Source organism: Misgurnus anguillicaudatus, chromosome 14 (assembly GCF_027580225.2).
Source record: "Misgurnus anguillicaudatus chromosome 14, ASM2758022v2, whole genome shotgun sequence".
NCBI classification, from domain to species: Eukaryota; Metazoa; Chordata; class Actinopteri; order Cypriniformes; family Cobitidae; genus Misgurnus; species Misgurnus anguillicaudatus.
Window position 1 is genome coordinate 35,599,968 of NC_073350.2, and position 18,958 is coordinate 35,618,925.

At 41.3% G+C, this 18,958-nt stretch overlaps 1 protein-coding gene across 7 annotated transcripts; it reads left to right on the top strand.

Moving 5' to 3' along the window:
• The first annotated feature begins 321 nt into the window (after positions 1-321).
• LOC129427785 (atlastin-2) lies at positions 322-18,958 on the top strand. Of its 7 annotated transcripts, none has more exons than XM_055184535.2 (14): positions 322-527; positions 2,694-2,962; positions 9,928-10,065; positions 10,859-10,963; positions 11,054-11,104; positions 13,056-13,112; positions 13,201-13,293; positions 13,378-13,516; positions 13,728-13,855; positions 14,958-15,014; positions 15,598-15,669; positions 15,749-16,180; positions 18,013-18,027; positions 18,140-18,958. In XM_055184535.2, exons 1-14 carry the CDS (start codon positions 455-457, stop codon positions 18,248-18,250), a joined length of 1,740 nt encoding a protein of 579 aa, XP_055040510.2. In that variant the 5' UTR covers positions 322-454; the 3' UTR covers positions 18,251-18,958. The 7 variants fall into 7 exon arrangements, with proteins under 7 accessions (XP_055040510.2, XP_055040506.2, XP_055040512.2 ...); XM_055184531.2 differs by having other exon boundaries at positions 323-527; positions 2,673-2,962; XM_055184537.2 differs by having other exon boundaries at positions 327-527; positions 2,697-2,962.

Sequence of the window (18,958 nt, forward strand, 5' to 3'; positions counted from 1 at the left end):
TTTGGTGATATTTTGGATGCAAATGTCATGTTGGTCAACACGGACATGTGAAAATGGCTATGTACTAATGCAAAATTATTAAAAATAGTATGTTATTCTTTAAGAATAGTGTTTTTATCATATATCATGTTAACAAGAACCCTTGAATGAATAACTTTAAGCTTTGTTAGAACATTTTAGGACATTTTTGTGCCTTATGCATCTCATCAAATGTTGCGGACCCAAATGGCACCCGTTTCATAGAATGACTCAATCACGTTCACGTCTGTCTGCGTTTACCAGGATTCAAAGACTGTTTTTTATTCAAAGACTGTTGATGTTGTGTCAAACACAAGAACGCGCATTATTGAGGGAAGTGCACTGCGCGCGTTCGTGATAAAGGAGCGAGCGAGCGAACGAATGTAGCGGCGCTCGTGACGTCACGCGCGTGCGATTATTTTGAACGGGGGTCAAGATGGCGGAGAAGAGCAGGTTAAAACACCGAAACCACACGGGACAGAACTGCACCGGGAGCAAATACACGGAAGGTAAATTATACATCGGCCGGGATAAACGAGTTGTGTCAAGCCGTGATTGCGCGCGTGTGTGTTTAACGGCAGCGGCGCGTGATAACAGTTTGGCGGGATGCGCGTGCAGGCCAGCGCTTGTGCTGCGGTAAAATGAATAATAATAATAATATTATGAAAATATAAACAGATAGCATTAAATTAAATTAAAGAGTTCACGCGATATGCTGAGAAATCAAATCATGTGCTTCAGTAAATCTCTGTGATGTGTTAATGAAATGAGGCTAACACAATCCTGTCAGCTAATCATTACAATGAAATGTTGCTTATTTATTTATGTGTTTATTCTTCATTGTGTATTTTATTCGTTTATTTGTATGTGACCTTTGAGAAGAGTGACATATAGAAAATGTAGTGAGAAAATATAACTAAAACGGAGTTGATTTATTTATCACAGAGATTGGTGGTGTTTGGTGATGATGGTGTTGTGATGATGATGATGATGATGATGGTGTTGTGATGGAGATGATGATGGTGGTTGTGTTGTGTTGTGATGGAGATGATGATGGTGTTGGTGTTGTGATGGAGATGATGATGGTGGTTGTGTTGTGTTGTGATGGAGATGATGATGGTGGTTGTGTTGTGATGGAGATGATGATGGTGGTTGTGTTGTGATGGAGATGATGGTGGTTGTGTTATGATGGTGGTGGTTGTGTTGTGATGGTGGTGGTTGTGTTGTGATGGTGGTGGTTGTGTTGTGATGGTGGTGGTTGTGTTGTGATGGTGGTGGTTGTGTTGTGATGGTGGTGGTTGTGTTGTGATGGTGGTGGTTGTGTTGTGATGGTGGTGGTTGTGTTGTGATGGTAATGATGGTGATGAAGATGTTGTGATGGTGATGACGGCGGTGTTGTGATAGCGGTTGTGTTGTGATGTTTTTTGTGCTGTGATGGTGGTGTTGATTGTGGTGTTTTTCAACACAATGCTTTGGATTAAAGATGCCATTGAGAACCTCATGTTGCTTATTTACTTTCATTTTTACTGTCAGCATAGTTTATATATGAAATATGTCTTTTCTTTACAGATAATTATACTTTATTACAAGTTTGAGTTTGCTTCCTAATAATAACACATGAAATGATAAACATCAAATAGTGAAATGTTTTTCTGTAAAGCTGCTCTGATGTTTATTTGTGGAAAATCTCTTTGTTGTTTCCAGCGTCTCGCATGTTTGAGTTTGACTTACATTAGAAACAGTTCATTAACCTGAAACAGAAACTATAAGCTGGGTTTATTCTGAAGGTCACTGTTGTTTCTCGTGACATTTATACCTCAGGATGCTTTCATGTTTTGCTCTTCTCATTGTGATAAAAGATCTGGATGATGTGTGTGTGCGTGTGTGTGTGTGTCTGTGTGTGTATCACTGATGTTGTCGTGTTGTTGTTCCACTGCTTAATTTTATGAGATCAAACTTTATTGACAGTGTATTAATGGTTGCTGTCACTCAGGTTCGGTTGTTCATAACATCAGGTTGTTTTTTTCATTATGTATTACAACACAACCCCCCCTCCCCCCGAATCATTTGTGTATAGGTGTAATGTTACTCAACTTAAAGCCTCTTCAGGGGTTTGTTTGTTGTTTGTGGGTAACAGGAGATGGGTTGATGTGGGTCACAGTTTTAACAACATTCATTGGCTGATCTTCTGACACAACGTCTTTGAGATATTTTAACCCTTGATGGTGTCTCAAGTGTTTCCTGCTCGTGTTTGATTTTATGAATGGTTCATGAGTATTTTTCAGTCTGTGTTTCCTGTGCTGATTGTAAATCTAGATGTTTTACACGACACGAGTCTAAAATATGATGATGATCGACTGATGTGATATGTCCCCTCTAAACTTCACACATTTCACAGTTAAATGTCCATCTGTGATGACCAAAGTTGTGCTTTATTCGGTTGTACTTGTTTGAACTGATTTATAATGCAGTCATGTGTGTGCATGTATCTGAAAAACATTCTGAATCACTTTAAAATGAAAAACCAGGCTGTGTTTTGACCCATCTGTGTGGTTGTTCCTGAACCTCCGTGTGTTTTGACTGACGATGAACTATTCTCCACTTTGATCTGTAGTTTGATGATGATAAAAGTCACGTGGTTGTTGTGATTTCAGAGACGTGTTTGCGTGTGTCAGCAGGCGTCTCTGGAGTGGAGGATGTCCAGCATGAGATGATTCCTGATGAGCCGGATGATAAACCTCTGCTGGAGGAGGTCGGGCCGGTCCAGATCGTCATCGCGGATGAGGACAATCATGAGTTTTCTTTGGATGAAGACCTTCTGGAGCGGATTCTCTTGCAGGAGCACGTGCGAGATCTCAATGTGGTGGTGGTGTCTGTGGCCGGCGCCTTCCGCAAGGGAAAATCTTTCCTGCTGGACTTTATGCTCAGATTCATGTACAACCAGGTCAGAACAGAACAAAACATACAATCCTCTCGGATCAACTATTCTTCATTTTCTGAGGCCTAGTCCACATGTACACAGGTATTTTATTCCCTCCTTCTCCACGTTCATGAACACACAAAAACACGATATGAAGAGCTATCAACAGATGTCGATATATCCCTTAATGTAAAGTCATGTTGGCCAATCAGGAGCACATCACATGCCAAAAACTCTGTTTTCACCGCCTACACAGCAAAGCTTTTTATAAAAGTTCGGTTTCAGTCACCCGATACTGTGTTTTGCATGTGGACGATCGGCCAAACCGCATAGAAAATGGTACAGTTTTGAAAATACCTGTATACATGTGGACAAGGCCTTACATGTTAATAATAAGACTGCACACTGCATACTTTTTTTTAAACTACACTACACTACGCTACGCTACACTACACTACGCTACACTACGCTATGCTACACTACGCTATAGTACACTACGCTACACTACACGACACTACACTACGCTATGCTACGCTACGCTACACTACACTACACTACTACAGGACACTGCAGGACACTACGCTACAGTACAGTACACTACAGTACACTACACTACAGTGCACTACACTACACTACAGTGCACTACACTACACTACACTACACTACACTACACTACACTACACTACACTACACTACTACAGGACACTGCAGGACACTACGCTACAGTACAGTACACTACAGTACACTACACTACACTACACTACACTACACTACAGGACACTACACTACACTACAGGACACTACACTACACTACACTACACTACACTACACTACACTACACTACACTACACTACACTACACTACACTACAGGACACTACACTACAGGACACTACAGTGCACTACACTACAGTGCACTACACTACACTACACTACACTACACTACACTACAGGACACTACACTACAGGACACTACACTACAGGACACTACACTACAGGACACTACACTACAGGACACTACACTACAGGACACTACACTACAGGACACTGCAGGACACTACGCTACAGGACACTACACTACACGACACTACACTACACGACACTACACTACACGACACTACACTACACGACACTACACTACACGACACTACACTACAGGACACTACACTACAGGACACTACACTACAGGACACTACACTACAGGACACTACACTACAGGACACTACACTACAGGACACTACACTACAGGACACTACACTACAGGACACTACACTACAGGACACTACACTACAGGACACTACACTACAGGACACTACACTACAGGACACTACACTACAGGACACTGCAGGACACTACGCTACAGTACAGTACACTACACTACACTACACTACACTACACTACACTACAGGACACTACACTACACTACAGGACACTACACTAAACTACACTACACTACACTACACTGCACTGCACTGCAGTGCACTACACTACACTACACTACACTACACTACACTACACTACACTACACTACACTACACTACACTACACTACAGGACACTACACTACAGGACACTACACTACAGGACACTACACTACAGGACACTACACTACAGGACACTACAGTGCACTACACTACAGTGCACTACACTACACTGCACTACACTACACTACACTACAGGACACTACACTACAGGACACTACACTACAGGACACTACACTACAGGACACTACACTACAGGACACTACACTACAGGACACTACACTACAGGACACTACACTACAGGACACTACACTACAGGACACTGCAGGACACTACGCTACAGGACACTACACTACACGACACTACACTACACGACACTACACTACACGACACTACACTACACGACACTACACTACACGACACTACACTACAGGACACTACACTACAGGACACTACACTACAGGACACTACACTACAGGACACTACACTACAGGACACTACACTACAGGACACTACACTACAGGACACTACACTACAGGACACTACACTACAGGACACTACACTACAGGACACTACACTACAGGACACTACACTACAGGACACTGCAGGACACTACGCTACAGTACAGTACACTACACTACACTACACTACACTACACTACACTACAGGACACTACACTACACTACAGGACACTACACTAAACTACACTACACTACACTACACTGCACTGCACTGCAGTGCACTACACTACACTACACTACACTACACTACACTACACTACACTACACTACACTACACTACACTACACTACACTACACTACAGGACACTACACTACAGGACACTACACTACAGGACACTACACTACAGGACACTACAGTGCACTACACTACAGTGCACTACACTACACTGCACTACACTACACTACACTACAGGACACTACACTACAGGACACTACACTACAGGACACTACACTACAGGACACTACACTACAGGACACTACACTACAGGACACTACACTACAGGACACTACACTACGACACTACACTACAGGACACTACACTACAGGACACTACACTACAGGACACTACACTACAGGACACTACACTACAGGACACTACACTACAGGACACTACACTACAGGACACTACACTACAGGACACTACACTACAGGACACTACACTACAGGACACTACACTACAGGACACTACACTACAGGACACTGCAGGACACTACGCTACAGTACAGTACACTACACTACACTACACTACACTACACTACACTACAGGACACTACACTACACTACAGGACACTACACTAAACTACACTACACTACACTACACTACACTGCACTGCAGTGCACTACACTACACTACACTACACTACACTACACTACACTACACTACAGGACACTACACTGCAGGACACTACGCTACAGTACAGTACACTACACTACACTACACTACACTACACTACAGGACACTACACTAAACTACACTACACTACACTACACTACACTACACTACACTGCACTGCAGTGCACTACACTACACTACACTACACTACACTACACTACAGGACACTACACTGCAGGACACTACGCTACAGTACAGTACACTACACTACACTACACTACACTACAGGACACTACACTACAGGACACTACACTACACTACACTACACTACACTACACTACACTACACTACACTACACTACTACAGGACACTGCAGGACACTACGCTACAGTACAGTACACTACAGTACACTACAGGACACTACACTACAGTACACTACACTACACTACTACAGGACACTGCAGGACACTACGCTACAGTACAGTACACTACAGTACACTACAGGACACTACACTACAGTACACTACACTACACTACTACAGGACACTGCAGGACACTACGCTACAGTACAGTACACTACAGTACACTACAGGACACTACACTACACTACACTACACTACTACAGGACACTGCAGGACACTACGCTACAGTACAGTACACTACAGTACACTACAGGACACTACACTACACTACACTACACTACACTACTACAGGACACTGCAGGACACTACGCTACAGTACAGTACACTACAGTACACTACAGGACACTACACTACAGTACACTACACTACACTACTACAGGACACTGCAGGACACTACGCTACAGTACAGTACACTACAGGACACTACACTACACTACACTACACTACACTACACTACACTACTACAGGACACTGCAGGACACTACGCTACAGTACAGTACACTACAGTACACTACACTACACTACACTACACTACACTACACTACACTACACTACACTACTCTACAGGACACTGCAGGACACTACGCTACAGTACAGTACACTACAGTACACTACACTACAGGACACTACAGGACACTACACTACAGTACACTACACTACACTACTACAGGACACTGCAGGACACTACGCTACAGTACACTACAGTACACTACAGTACACTACAGTACACTACAGGACACTACACTACACTACACTACACTACACTACACTACTACAGGACACTACACTACACTACACTACACTACTACAGGACACTACACTACACTACACTACACTACACTACACTACACTACTACAGGACACTGCAGGACACTACGCTACAGTACAGTACACTACAGTACACTACAGGACACTACACTACACTACACTACTACAGGACACTGCAGGACACTACGCTACAGTACAGTACACTACAGGACACTACACTACACTACACTACACTACACTACAGTACTACAGGACACTGCAGGACACTACGCTACAGTACAGTACACTACAGTACACTACAGGACACTACACTACAGTACACTACACTACACTACTACAGGACACTGCAGGACACTACGCTACAGTACAGTACACTACAGTACACTACAGGACACTACACTACAGTACACTACACTACACTACTACAGGACACTGCAGGACACTACGCTACAGTACAGTACACTACAGTACACTACAGGACACTACACTACACTACACTACACTACACTACTACAGGACACTGCAGGACACTACGCTACACTACACTACACTACACTACACTACACTACACTACACTACACTACACTACACTACACTACACTACTACAGGACACTGCAGGACACTACGCTACAGTACAGTACACTACAGTACACTACACTACAGGACACTACAGGACACTACACTACAGTACACTACACTACACTACTACAGGACACTGCAGGACACTACGCTACAGTACACTACAGTACACTACAGGACACTACACTACACTACACTACACTACACTACTACAGGACACTACACTACACTACACTACACTACTACAGGACACTACACTACACTACACTACACTACACTACACTACACTACACTACTACAGGACACTACACTACACTACACTACAGGACACTACAGGACACTACACTACAGTACACTACACTACACTACTACAGGACACTGCAGGACACTACGCTACAGTACAGTACACTACAGTACACTACAGGACACTACACTACACTACACTACACTACACTACTACAGGACACTGCAGGACACTACGCTACAGTACAGTACACTACAGTACACTACAGGACACTACACTACACTACACTACAGTACTACAGGACACTGCAGGACACTACGCTACAGTACAGTACACTACAGTACACTACAGGACACTACACTACAGTACACTACACTACACTACTACAGGACACTACGCTACAGTACAGTACACTACAGTACACTACAGGACACTACACTACAGTACACTACACTACACTACTACAGGACACTGCAGGACACTACGCTACAGTACAGTACACTACAGTACACTACAGGACACTACACTACACTACACTACACTACACTACTACAGGACACTGCAGGACACTACGCTACAGTACAGTACACTACAGTACACTACACTACAGGACACTACAGGACACTACACTACAGTACACTACACTACACTACTACAGGACACTGCAGGACACTACGCTACAGTACACTACAGTACACTACAGTACACTACAGTACACTACAGGACACTACACTACACTACACTACACTACACTACACTACTACAGGACACTACACTACACTACACTACACTACTACAGGACACTACACTACACTACACTACACTACACTACACTACTACAGGACACTGCAGGACACTACGCTACAGTACAGTACACTACACTACACTACAGGACACTACACTACACTACACTACACTACACTACACTACTACAGGACACTGCAGGACACTACGCTACAGTACACTACAGTACACTACAGTACACTACAGGACACTACACTACACTACACTACACTACACTACACTACTACAGGACACTACACTACACTACACTACACTACTACAGGACACTACACTACACTACACTACACTACACTACACTACTACAGGACACTGCAGGACACTACGCTACAGTACAGTACACTACAGTACACTACTACAGGACACTGCAGGACACTACGCTACAGTACAGTACACTACAGTACACTACAGGACACTACACTACACTACACTACACTACACTACACTACAGTACTACAGGACACTGCAGGACACTACGCTACAGTACAGTACACTACAGTACACTACAGGACACTACACTACAGTACACTACACTACACTACTACAGGACACTGCAGGACACTACGCTACAGTACAGTACACTACAGTACACTACAGGACACTACACTACAGTACACTACACTACACTACACTACACTACTACAGGACACTACACTACACTACACTACACTACTACAGGACACTACACTACACTACACTACACTACACTACACTACTACAGGACACTGCAGGACACTACGCTACAGTACAGTACACTACACTACACTACAGGACACTACACTACACTACACTACACTACACTACACTACACTACTACAGGACACTACAGGACACTACACTACAGTACAGTACAGTGTGTGGTATAAGATACACACTGAAGTTATTAGGAGGCTGATTTATGTTATCTTCCTCAGGTTCACAGTAAAGTGTTTTTCCTCTGTGTGATGATAACAATGTGAGGTTGAATCTCTTTAAACTGAGACTCGGGGTTTGAGAGTCAGTGTCTCTGAGCTTGTTTGGTTTTGGGCAGACAACAATGGTCTGTATATTTGTTAAATGTTTATTATATATGGGTAATAAACATGTAGACTTTAGGGGGTTTATGGCTGTGTGGAGTTTTTGGATTATGTTTAAGCAGCTTTGGTCTTTGTGATTTTTGCTGAAACTGTTGTTTTGTGTTGGACAAAAATGTTTTGTTCTTGAGAGTTTGTTGTGGATGTCTCACTGAACTGAACTGAACTGAACTGAACTGCAGTGATTTTTCACTTCAATGGCTATGTGGTGTCAGTACAGTATATGTGATGTCTTACAGTTTGTTTGTTTGTTTGTTTGTTTGGTCTCAGCAGAGCTCAGATTTGTGGCTTGGTGGGAGCGACGAACCCCTGACCGGCTTTACATGGCGAGGCGGTTGTGAGCGCGAGACCACAGGGATTCAGGCCTGGAATAAAGTGTTTGTAGTGGAGAAACCTGATGGCAGCAAGGTAAGAATGAACCCAACCATCATCACTGAACATGTGTGACGGCGTGTCTTATGATCCAGATATTATTGTGTATTGATGTATTTGAATAAAGATACTCTTGTTCTGTGTTTATTGTGTTGTTGTTGTTAAATCTGCTGTTTTGTAACATTGTGATGGTATTTATTAATTCCTGCAGATCTCTATAAAACTGATCACTGAGACTCTTGCTTGTAATATTACATAATCCTGTAGGAGCATATTTATTGACACAGTAGATTATTATTGTTTATACCACGGGTCTGCTTATTTTGATTGGTTGAGAAATCTGTCAAATGTCTTAAAATAATCACCAGATCAATGTCTGTGGTAACTATAAAATAATACTTTGCAGTATTTCAAAATAATGCACACCTGTGGTGTAACTCCACTTTATATTGTACTGCATTACTACCTTGGGTGTGCGTTATTGTCCAATAATTCAACGGTCATTGTCAATTATTCCTTGCTAACCACTCTGTTGTAGTCTTGTGAATGTTTATAGAAATCTTTTTTTTTAATTATAATTTTTTTGGGCCATTTTTGCCTTTATTGACAGACAGTAGTTTTTAAGAGACGACAGGAAAGTAGAGGGTGGAGAGAGGGGTATGGGATCGGCAAAGGACCTCGAGCCGGGATTCGAACTCGGAAATGCATTTGCACCATATGTCGGAGCGCTGCCCACTACACCGTCGGCTCCGACTGAAATCTTTGTTGATGGTGTAAATGGTCCTCGTTGTTGTTGTGTGAGATCTGAGCGTTTGTGTTTGTTTGTCAGGTGGCTGTACTGCTGCTGGACACACAGGGAGCGTTTGACAGTCAGTCCACCATTAAAGACTGCGCCACACTGTTTGCTCTCAGCACCATGACCAGCTCTCTACAGGTACAACACACATACATCATGTCACATCACATGACGTCATGCCCATCATCAGGGACTTCTGCCGAACCTTCTGTGTGTTTTTATTCACAGGTTTATAATTTGTCTCAGAACATTCAAGAAGACGATCTGCAGCATCTTCAGGTGAGACGCAGATTCATAAACAACATGTAGGGACCTAAAAGTCACACAAATATATCTCTCTTTAAACATTGTGTAAAGTCCGTTCAGTTGGTCAAATTCACACATGTGTTGTTCATCACATGACAAAGTGTTCCTATATGTTTTATTTCTATTTGTAATACTATAATTTAAAAAAACTAGGGCCGGGACTCGATTAAAAAAATTTATCTAATTAATTAGAGGCTTTGTAATTAATTAATCTAAATTAATCGCATTTTAATCTCATATAAATATTTGACCTGAGAACATTAAGAAGTATTTTTACATGGATTTTTATGAATAATGACTGAATACATATGCTTAACAAAATATTGTTTATTTTTGTTCAACCACGTCGTTGTACCCGGAGTCTAATGGAGGCTAATGTCCACGCTAGCTGCTGTATGTTTTGCATTGAGATTATACTTGAGGCTCGATGTGCTGCGGTGATATGTGAATTCCTTGTTGCATATCTTACACACAACCATGCTCTTATCGACGCTTACCAGTGATTCGCGGGTCAATGTATAAACAACCCGCCCGCAACTCGGACCGCAAAGAAAAAAATATATATATTATACCCGACCCGCTTCCTGGCCCGCATTTCTTAAAGTAGTTTGTTTAATATTGCAGGGTTCGGGACTTCTCATGTTTTGACTGTCTGCGTTCCGGTACCTACAGTATGTGCGCGGATGCCCCACCTCGCGTATAAAAACAACAAAACATAATATACTATATAGCCTATATTAAAATTAAAATATATAAAAATGTGCATAATATATTTTTTAAGTTGCACATCGTTTATAGGTTTCTTAAGTGGGATTTGGATGTGAAAAGCGCTGCATAATGTACGCGCCTTTAGTGTTACCATTGAAACTTAACTAAATTTAAAAAAAATAAGAGGTGATATATAGCTTTAGCCTACATAAATGCTTATTGCTTTAATGTTGCGAGTTCCTCTTCAGCTTTTCTTGCTGTTATGTTTATAATAGTTCATTGACTATAAGATCATCAATATGAACTCTGATCAATTTAAAAATGTTCTTACAAACTGACTCTATTCGTTTAACTTTTTTCCTTTACCTGCCGTCACTGTTCTCTGTGCGTGTCCTCCGTCAAAGTAGCCTATTAAAATTAATATGAAGTGGATTTTTAAAAGTCTTAAGCACACCGCAGATCAAACGTGCTGCTACAGTATGCTCTAAATGCGCGTGTAAATTTAACTTCTGGGCACTGCCAGGCTGATTTTTTGAAAAGTAAGTGATATAGGCTACTCACTGCATGTTTTGGCATTCGGTAGCATATGCATCAATGAGATGCACGGTGTTGCTTTTAATGTTCTTTTTAATTTATATTCACAAAACCTAACAACAAAACATTGTTTATAATTACGAGACAAATTATTTGAAACGAAATTCGTTTTAAAGTAGCAAACAAAACTTAAATTAAACTCGTAATAAACTAATTAAATTGAAACAAAACAACATTACAACAATATTTAAACCCAACAATACTCAAACATTAGCATATAACAGACATTAGGATACATGTTAAAATAGTCTGTAGTTTGTTGGTAGATGTTTATTGGGCAAAACCTCCGTTGCAAACGTCCATTTACCAGAATAAATCATTTTTACTTTGAAATTGATGCGTTGTCACGTTAAAATCAGCTGTTCGTTTAGGTTCCGTCTACTTTTATTTACACTGCATCACAACCCCGGAGTTCTCGAACTAAAACAGGGTCTGCAGCATTTACGAATGACTCTATTAATAAGTGCGATTAAAATGCGTTAAAATGTTTAACGCGTTATTTTTTGTGTAATTAATTAATCTTAATTAGGGTTAGGGTTAGGGTTAAAGTCCCGGCCCTAAAAAAAACATTATGATCTATTGCTTGTTATGCTGGAGTTGACACTTGTTGTGATCTTTAAAGCTGTTCACAGAGTACGGCAGGCTTGCTATGGAGGAGATCTACCTGAAACCATTCCAGGTATTGTGTGTTTAACATGCGCGTGTGTGTGTATAATGTGTCTGCTGTGTGGTACTCAATCATGTGATATATGTGTGTGTTTGTGCAGTCGCTGATGTTTCTCATACGAGACTGGAGTTACCCGTACGAACATCCTTACGGTTTGAACGGAGGAAACCAGTTCCTGGAGAAGAGACTGCAGGTGGGTCATGTGACGCGTAAGCCTCTGGTCATGAGTCTCGCTCGGTCACGTATGCTGATGTTTTGAATCGTGAATCAATCTCAGGTGAAACCCAATCAACACGAGGAGCTGCAGAACGTCAGGAAACACATTCATTCCTGTTTCTCCAACATCAGCTGTTTCCTGCTGCCGCACCCCGGCCTCAAGGTGGCCACCAATCCACACTTTGATGGCAGGTTACGAGGTAAGACGTGTTCTGCCATTTCTGCTTTTCAAAAGGACCAATGACTGAAATATTCAATAAACAAATATTTGAGGTGTTGTATATTTCTGTTCATTGATATTGAAAATCAATGATGAAAGTCTCTGTTCTTCTGGAGGAAGCTCTCGAAACGCCATAGAGAAGACTGTGTTGTGTTTTATCCCATTTAAACCATCAGATTTCTCTTGTTTAGATATCGATGATGAGTTTAAGAGGGAGCTGGTAAATCTGGTCCCGCTGCTGTTGTCTCCAGAGAATCTGGTAGAGAAAGAGATCGGAGGTTCTAAAGTCACGTGTCGAGATCTTCTTCAGTATTTTAAAGTAAGATGCACCTTCATGCATGGGTGAAAATACAGTCTGTTTTATAAACATATATACTGTTTATATGCTTAAAATAATTGTTTTAGTAGTAAAACGATACAAATGCAAACTGGGCAGAAAAACATGTTTTGCCTCACAGTGGTTTGGTCCACTGCCTGCTTTCTCCCTTTACCTCACACACAGACACACAAGGGCTGCGTCCAAAATCTCAAACTGTGACAGTAGGTACTGAATTAGATTAAGTATCTACTCATCGACCGTTTAAACAGTAGGTACTATATAGTATAATTGGACAAAAGCGTCTGCTAAATGACTAAATATATAAATATGGATGGTATGAATGAATTTGGACGTACTACATCTGCCATGTTGATACATCACGTGACACACATCATCATAACAACAAGTTAGTCGTTAACCGGAATGTTAACGTGCAATTTAACCACAAGGGACAGCTGTTTAATGTATTTGCATTTGAATAGAGCCGCGTTACTGCTTCTGGAAATTATTAAAACAACTTGATGAATAAAACAAAGCATCTCCTTTTTTTTGATAATAAACTCGCAGGATAATAAAGGGTCCATTGAATGAACATTTCAGGAGCTTGCTGGAATTAGTACTTTTCGCCTACTGTTTTCAAATAGTATGAATTCAGAGAAACTACTTCCCCGATGCAGCCCAAGTCCAGTGAGAAAAAACCAAAGTTGTTTAGTAGTTGTGAAACTCCAGTAAGTTGGCTGTCAAAGCTATTTCATTGACTTTAAACATCAGATGAAGTGATTCTTTTTTTTAACACAGATGATATTTAATGAATCAACTATGTTTGCAATTATAATGTTACCTATCTAACAGTTATTTAGATTTAAAATAAAGTTTAAATATCATTGGAGGCTTGATTGTAAACAACTAAATAAATGCGATGAAGAATATTTCTCTGTGTACATCCTTACAAGTACAACTGTAGCTGTATTATTTCTGTTCTCTGGGGAAATATTATGTTTATTGTCCCCCCCCATACTGTTCATGATACACAGCGAATCATCTTGTGTTTTTATCATTCACACCTGACTCAGATTATCAGACGTGTGTTTCTCTGTGTCAGGCCTATATGAAGATCTATCAGGGAGAAGAGCTGCCACATCCCAAATCAATGCTGCAGGTATGAATCTGTTGACACTGAACATAAACTTACATATGTTGATATAATCACATGACCAGACCACAGTATGATGCAGATTTATTCAATATTAAGAAGTATACTTCCATCTGATGAAATTGTGTCTAATGAGAACATGCAAGATGAACCGTGAGTACAAGTTGAGCCTTTTATGATGACCTCAGACATATTGTGTTGACCCAAGGACAACATTTTTCTAAATAAAACCTAAACCCACCCCAACCCTAACCAAACCCTAAAATCAGAGGGACATGATAACTGCAGAAAACAATGGTCTAGAAACAGCTAATCCTGATTGTAAGCTTACACTTAAAACAAACTGTAAACTTATTTCTGAAATCTGATTGGTTGATTGAAATGTTGTCTCAGGGTCAACATAATGTTGCCCTGAGGACATCAACCACATCGCACAGGAGAGCCCCTCAGAGTTATCGCCGGTGTCTTAAACCCCAGATCTACTCAGAAGAACTCGCTCGGGTTCAGGCTGTATGTCCTCATGTAAAGATGTCAGTTGTTGGTCTTGTAAAGCAAGTTTAGCGTCAAGATGTTTGTCTTTGTTTTTCAGGCGACGGCTGAAGCCAATAACCTGGCAGCTGTAGCAGGAGCTAAAGACTCTTACAGCAAAAGCATGGAGCAGGTGAATCAGATCACACCTTCACGCACCACAGCCTGAAATCTTGAAATCCCGTGACGGTGTGTTTATTTCCTGTGTGCAGGTGTGCGGAGGAGACAAGCCCTACATCGCCCCTGCCGACCTGGAGCGCAATCACGGCGAACTGAAGCAAAGCAGCGTCCGTCAGTTCCGCGCGGTGAAGAAGATGGGTGGAGAAGAGTTCTGCCGCCGCTATCAGGAGCAGCTGGAGCAGGAGATCGACGAGGTTTACGCCAGCTTTGTCAAACACAACGACGGAAAGAACATTTTCTTCGCCGCACGCACACCCGCCACGCTCTTCGCCCTGATGTTTGCCATGTACGTCATCTCTCTGGTGACGGGCTTTGTGGGCATAAACTCTGTGGCGATGGTGTGTAATCTGATCATGGGTGTGGCGCTGGCGTCGCTGTGCACCTGGGCCTACGTCAAATACTCGGGGGAGTTCAGAGAGGTGGGCAGCTTCATCGATCGGGTGGCAGAAACTCTTTGGGAGCAGGTGTGTATCTCAGCTCTGTCTCCTTTACTTCTTCATCTTTCATCTGCTCTCTCATATCATTTATTTCTCATCTTCTGTTCGGTTTCATCCTGCTGTCCAGGATCCTTCAGTTTTTTTTCTGTCAGTCATTTTTCTAGGATGAACGATATATTGGTGAGCTCAACTGTACGGACCTTCGTGTCAGATTTGATCTCATAGTGAACCGTTTCAACACCAGGTTTCAGAAGCATAAAATGTTACTGTTATTATTACTAATAAAATCACTAAAAGTGCTCGTGTTGTATAGGGCTTATTCGCAAACACCGGAAGTCGCTAGCCGCGGCCATCTTGTTGACATGACATCTGTCTTGCCCCTAGCCGCACATAGATTTGAGTCGAGGGGAGCAGTAGTCTAATGGCTCAATCTCGTCTGTATTAAGAGAAGATGAGCTTCATTATTGTGGAACAATATCAAATAGACCCAAAAGCCTTAAGTAAAGATCCGTCCTTATTGCCAGCCGTAACTTATCCGGATATTTATAACTATATCGTTCATACAGTATCTGCATTCATCATACAAGCACTGAAGGGCCGTTCACATTATAACGATAACTATATCATCGTCCACATCACCAAACAATACGTTTATGCTAATTCGCTCACAGCACTCGCGCAAATCACTTGCCTTTAATATTGCTTGTAATAAAAACTTTTGCAGATGTCCTCAACACGCTGCGTTTCGCGTAACTCTAAACAGTGAATCTAATAGTTTGTGTAATCTCTTACCTTTTGGCATAACAGTTAGTTAATGTAATAGATTAAAAAGCATTACCTAGTCAATTTTCACAGCAACTGGAGGTAATCTAATGTTATAGAGCTCAGCAATAAGTTTCACTGTCATTTTAAGTGCTCGTGTACTTGAAGTTCAAATAGATTTTAATGCTATCAATGGTATATCCTTCATCAGGTGGGAAAAATCGCTCAGAAAGTGATCCCAATGATGTCGTTCATTGTATCTGTATCGTTATAGTTTTGGTGTGAGCTCCGCTATTCTGTTTAATATAAAATGATTTTCAAAACTATGTGAACGACCCTTAATTCCCTACCTAGTATCAATGCCAGACCTATTATTATGTTCATATAGTTATTCATACTAATTTAATAACTCTCAATTTATGGCAGCTTATTTGAAAGAGCAGTTTCAGCCACTGCTTACAGCTAACCATATGTGATCAAATTATGGGGACAGACTTTGCTGTGAGGCATATATCCCTAACTTTACTTGGGGTAAAATGATGGGGACAGACTTTGCTGTTGGGAGTCTCTCCTGCGCTGGTTCAACTCCTCTCCTTTCATGTTTTCTGACAGTCGGTATCGCATAAAAAGTAATTCCGGGGTCTTTTTGCTGTTGTTAGAACATCCGTGTATTACACCACACACCATCGCGCGGTTAAAAAAAAAATTACACCGATAATACCATGCATAATACCCACGCTGCCTCGCTTGTCAATTGACAGACTGACAGTTTTATGTCAACAATATGGCCGCAGCGAACATTGATGACGTAGATCGAATAAGCCCTATATAATATGAAAGCTTGTCTTGAGTGCATTTCAATGCCTGATGTCTCTAGAAGCATGTGATCTGACCTGGTGTAAATCCACAGATGCAAATAGAGTAGTGTGTGAGGATTGCACATGATGAAGTTGTGCACTGTGGCATTAATACAAACTGTTAATTGAAGGTGTAATGGCATCAACTTTATTTCTTTAGTAATTAAATCTGAATCTATCAGTGAGTGTTTTCTGTCTCTCTTTAATGTCTCAATCTCTTCTCACTTTATGCTCAAACAGAGGACGCCCAAGAAGGTGAGATGTCTACTCTGCCCTCTAGTGGCTTTCTCTCTTTCTTCACATTTCTCAACGGTTTATTTCATTAACTTGTGAGTGTGTGAATACTAACGCCTGTCCCTCCTTTCAGATCTTTTCCAAACTTTTTGAAGTTGCCAGGAGTAAAATGACACTGGGTGCCCTGATGCCCTCCCAGCGACAGAGACTTTCATCAAACAACAACCTCAAGAAGAGAAACTAGCCCATCATACTCTCTCACTTTTATCACTGTCACCTCTGAGCTGGCGTGCGCGAGCGTGTTTGTAAATGAAGACAGCCTGTAGTGCTGCTGTGAATGACGCTCCTGACCCTTCATCTCATCTGTCTCTGTCTTCAGCAGCTGAGCTCATGAGGTGATAAACATTCTGGATTTCATTAAAGTGTGTGTCGGTGAACACACACACATACACACACACACGGTTTACACTGACGTCTTAGACTTCATCATCACCTTCATTCTTGTACATGACTGTAGATATATTTGACAGTATTACAGCTCTAGATCAGACCATGATCTTTACGAGTGATCTTCTGCATCTGTCATCTCTGTGCTGTACGGACAGACTTCCATTTCTTTCATCGTTCCCTTCCTCCAAACACCACAGATGATATACCGTATGCTATCCTGTACAGTCTGGATTTTTAAACTCCTCACAGATAGGGCATGTGTATAAGATTTAAGCGTATTATGAAACATTTTCTATCCTTTTTGTAGCAGGAAGAACAATCGTTTCATGTAGGCTGCAGATGGACACACGCACACATTTATGTTCATATCATTTATCATTTGAACATTCCAACTTTGCTGACGGGCATCAGGATGTTTATAATGTCGTTTTGTTATGTTTCATTTAAAGTTATTTCTTTAATTTATTTTTCAAATTGATTAAAATGAATTGCTGTATATGAA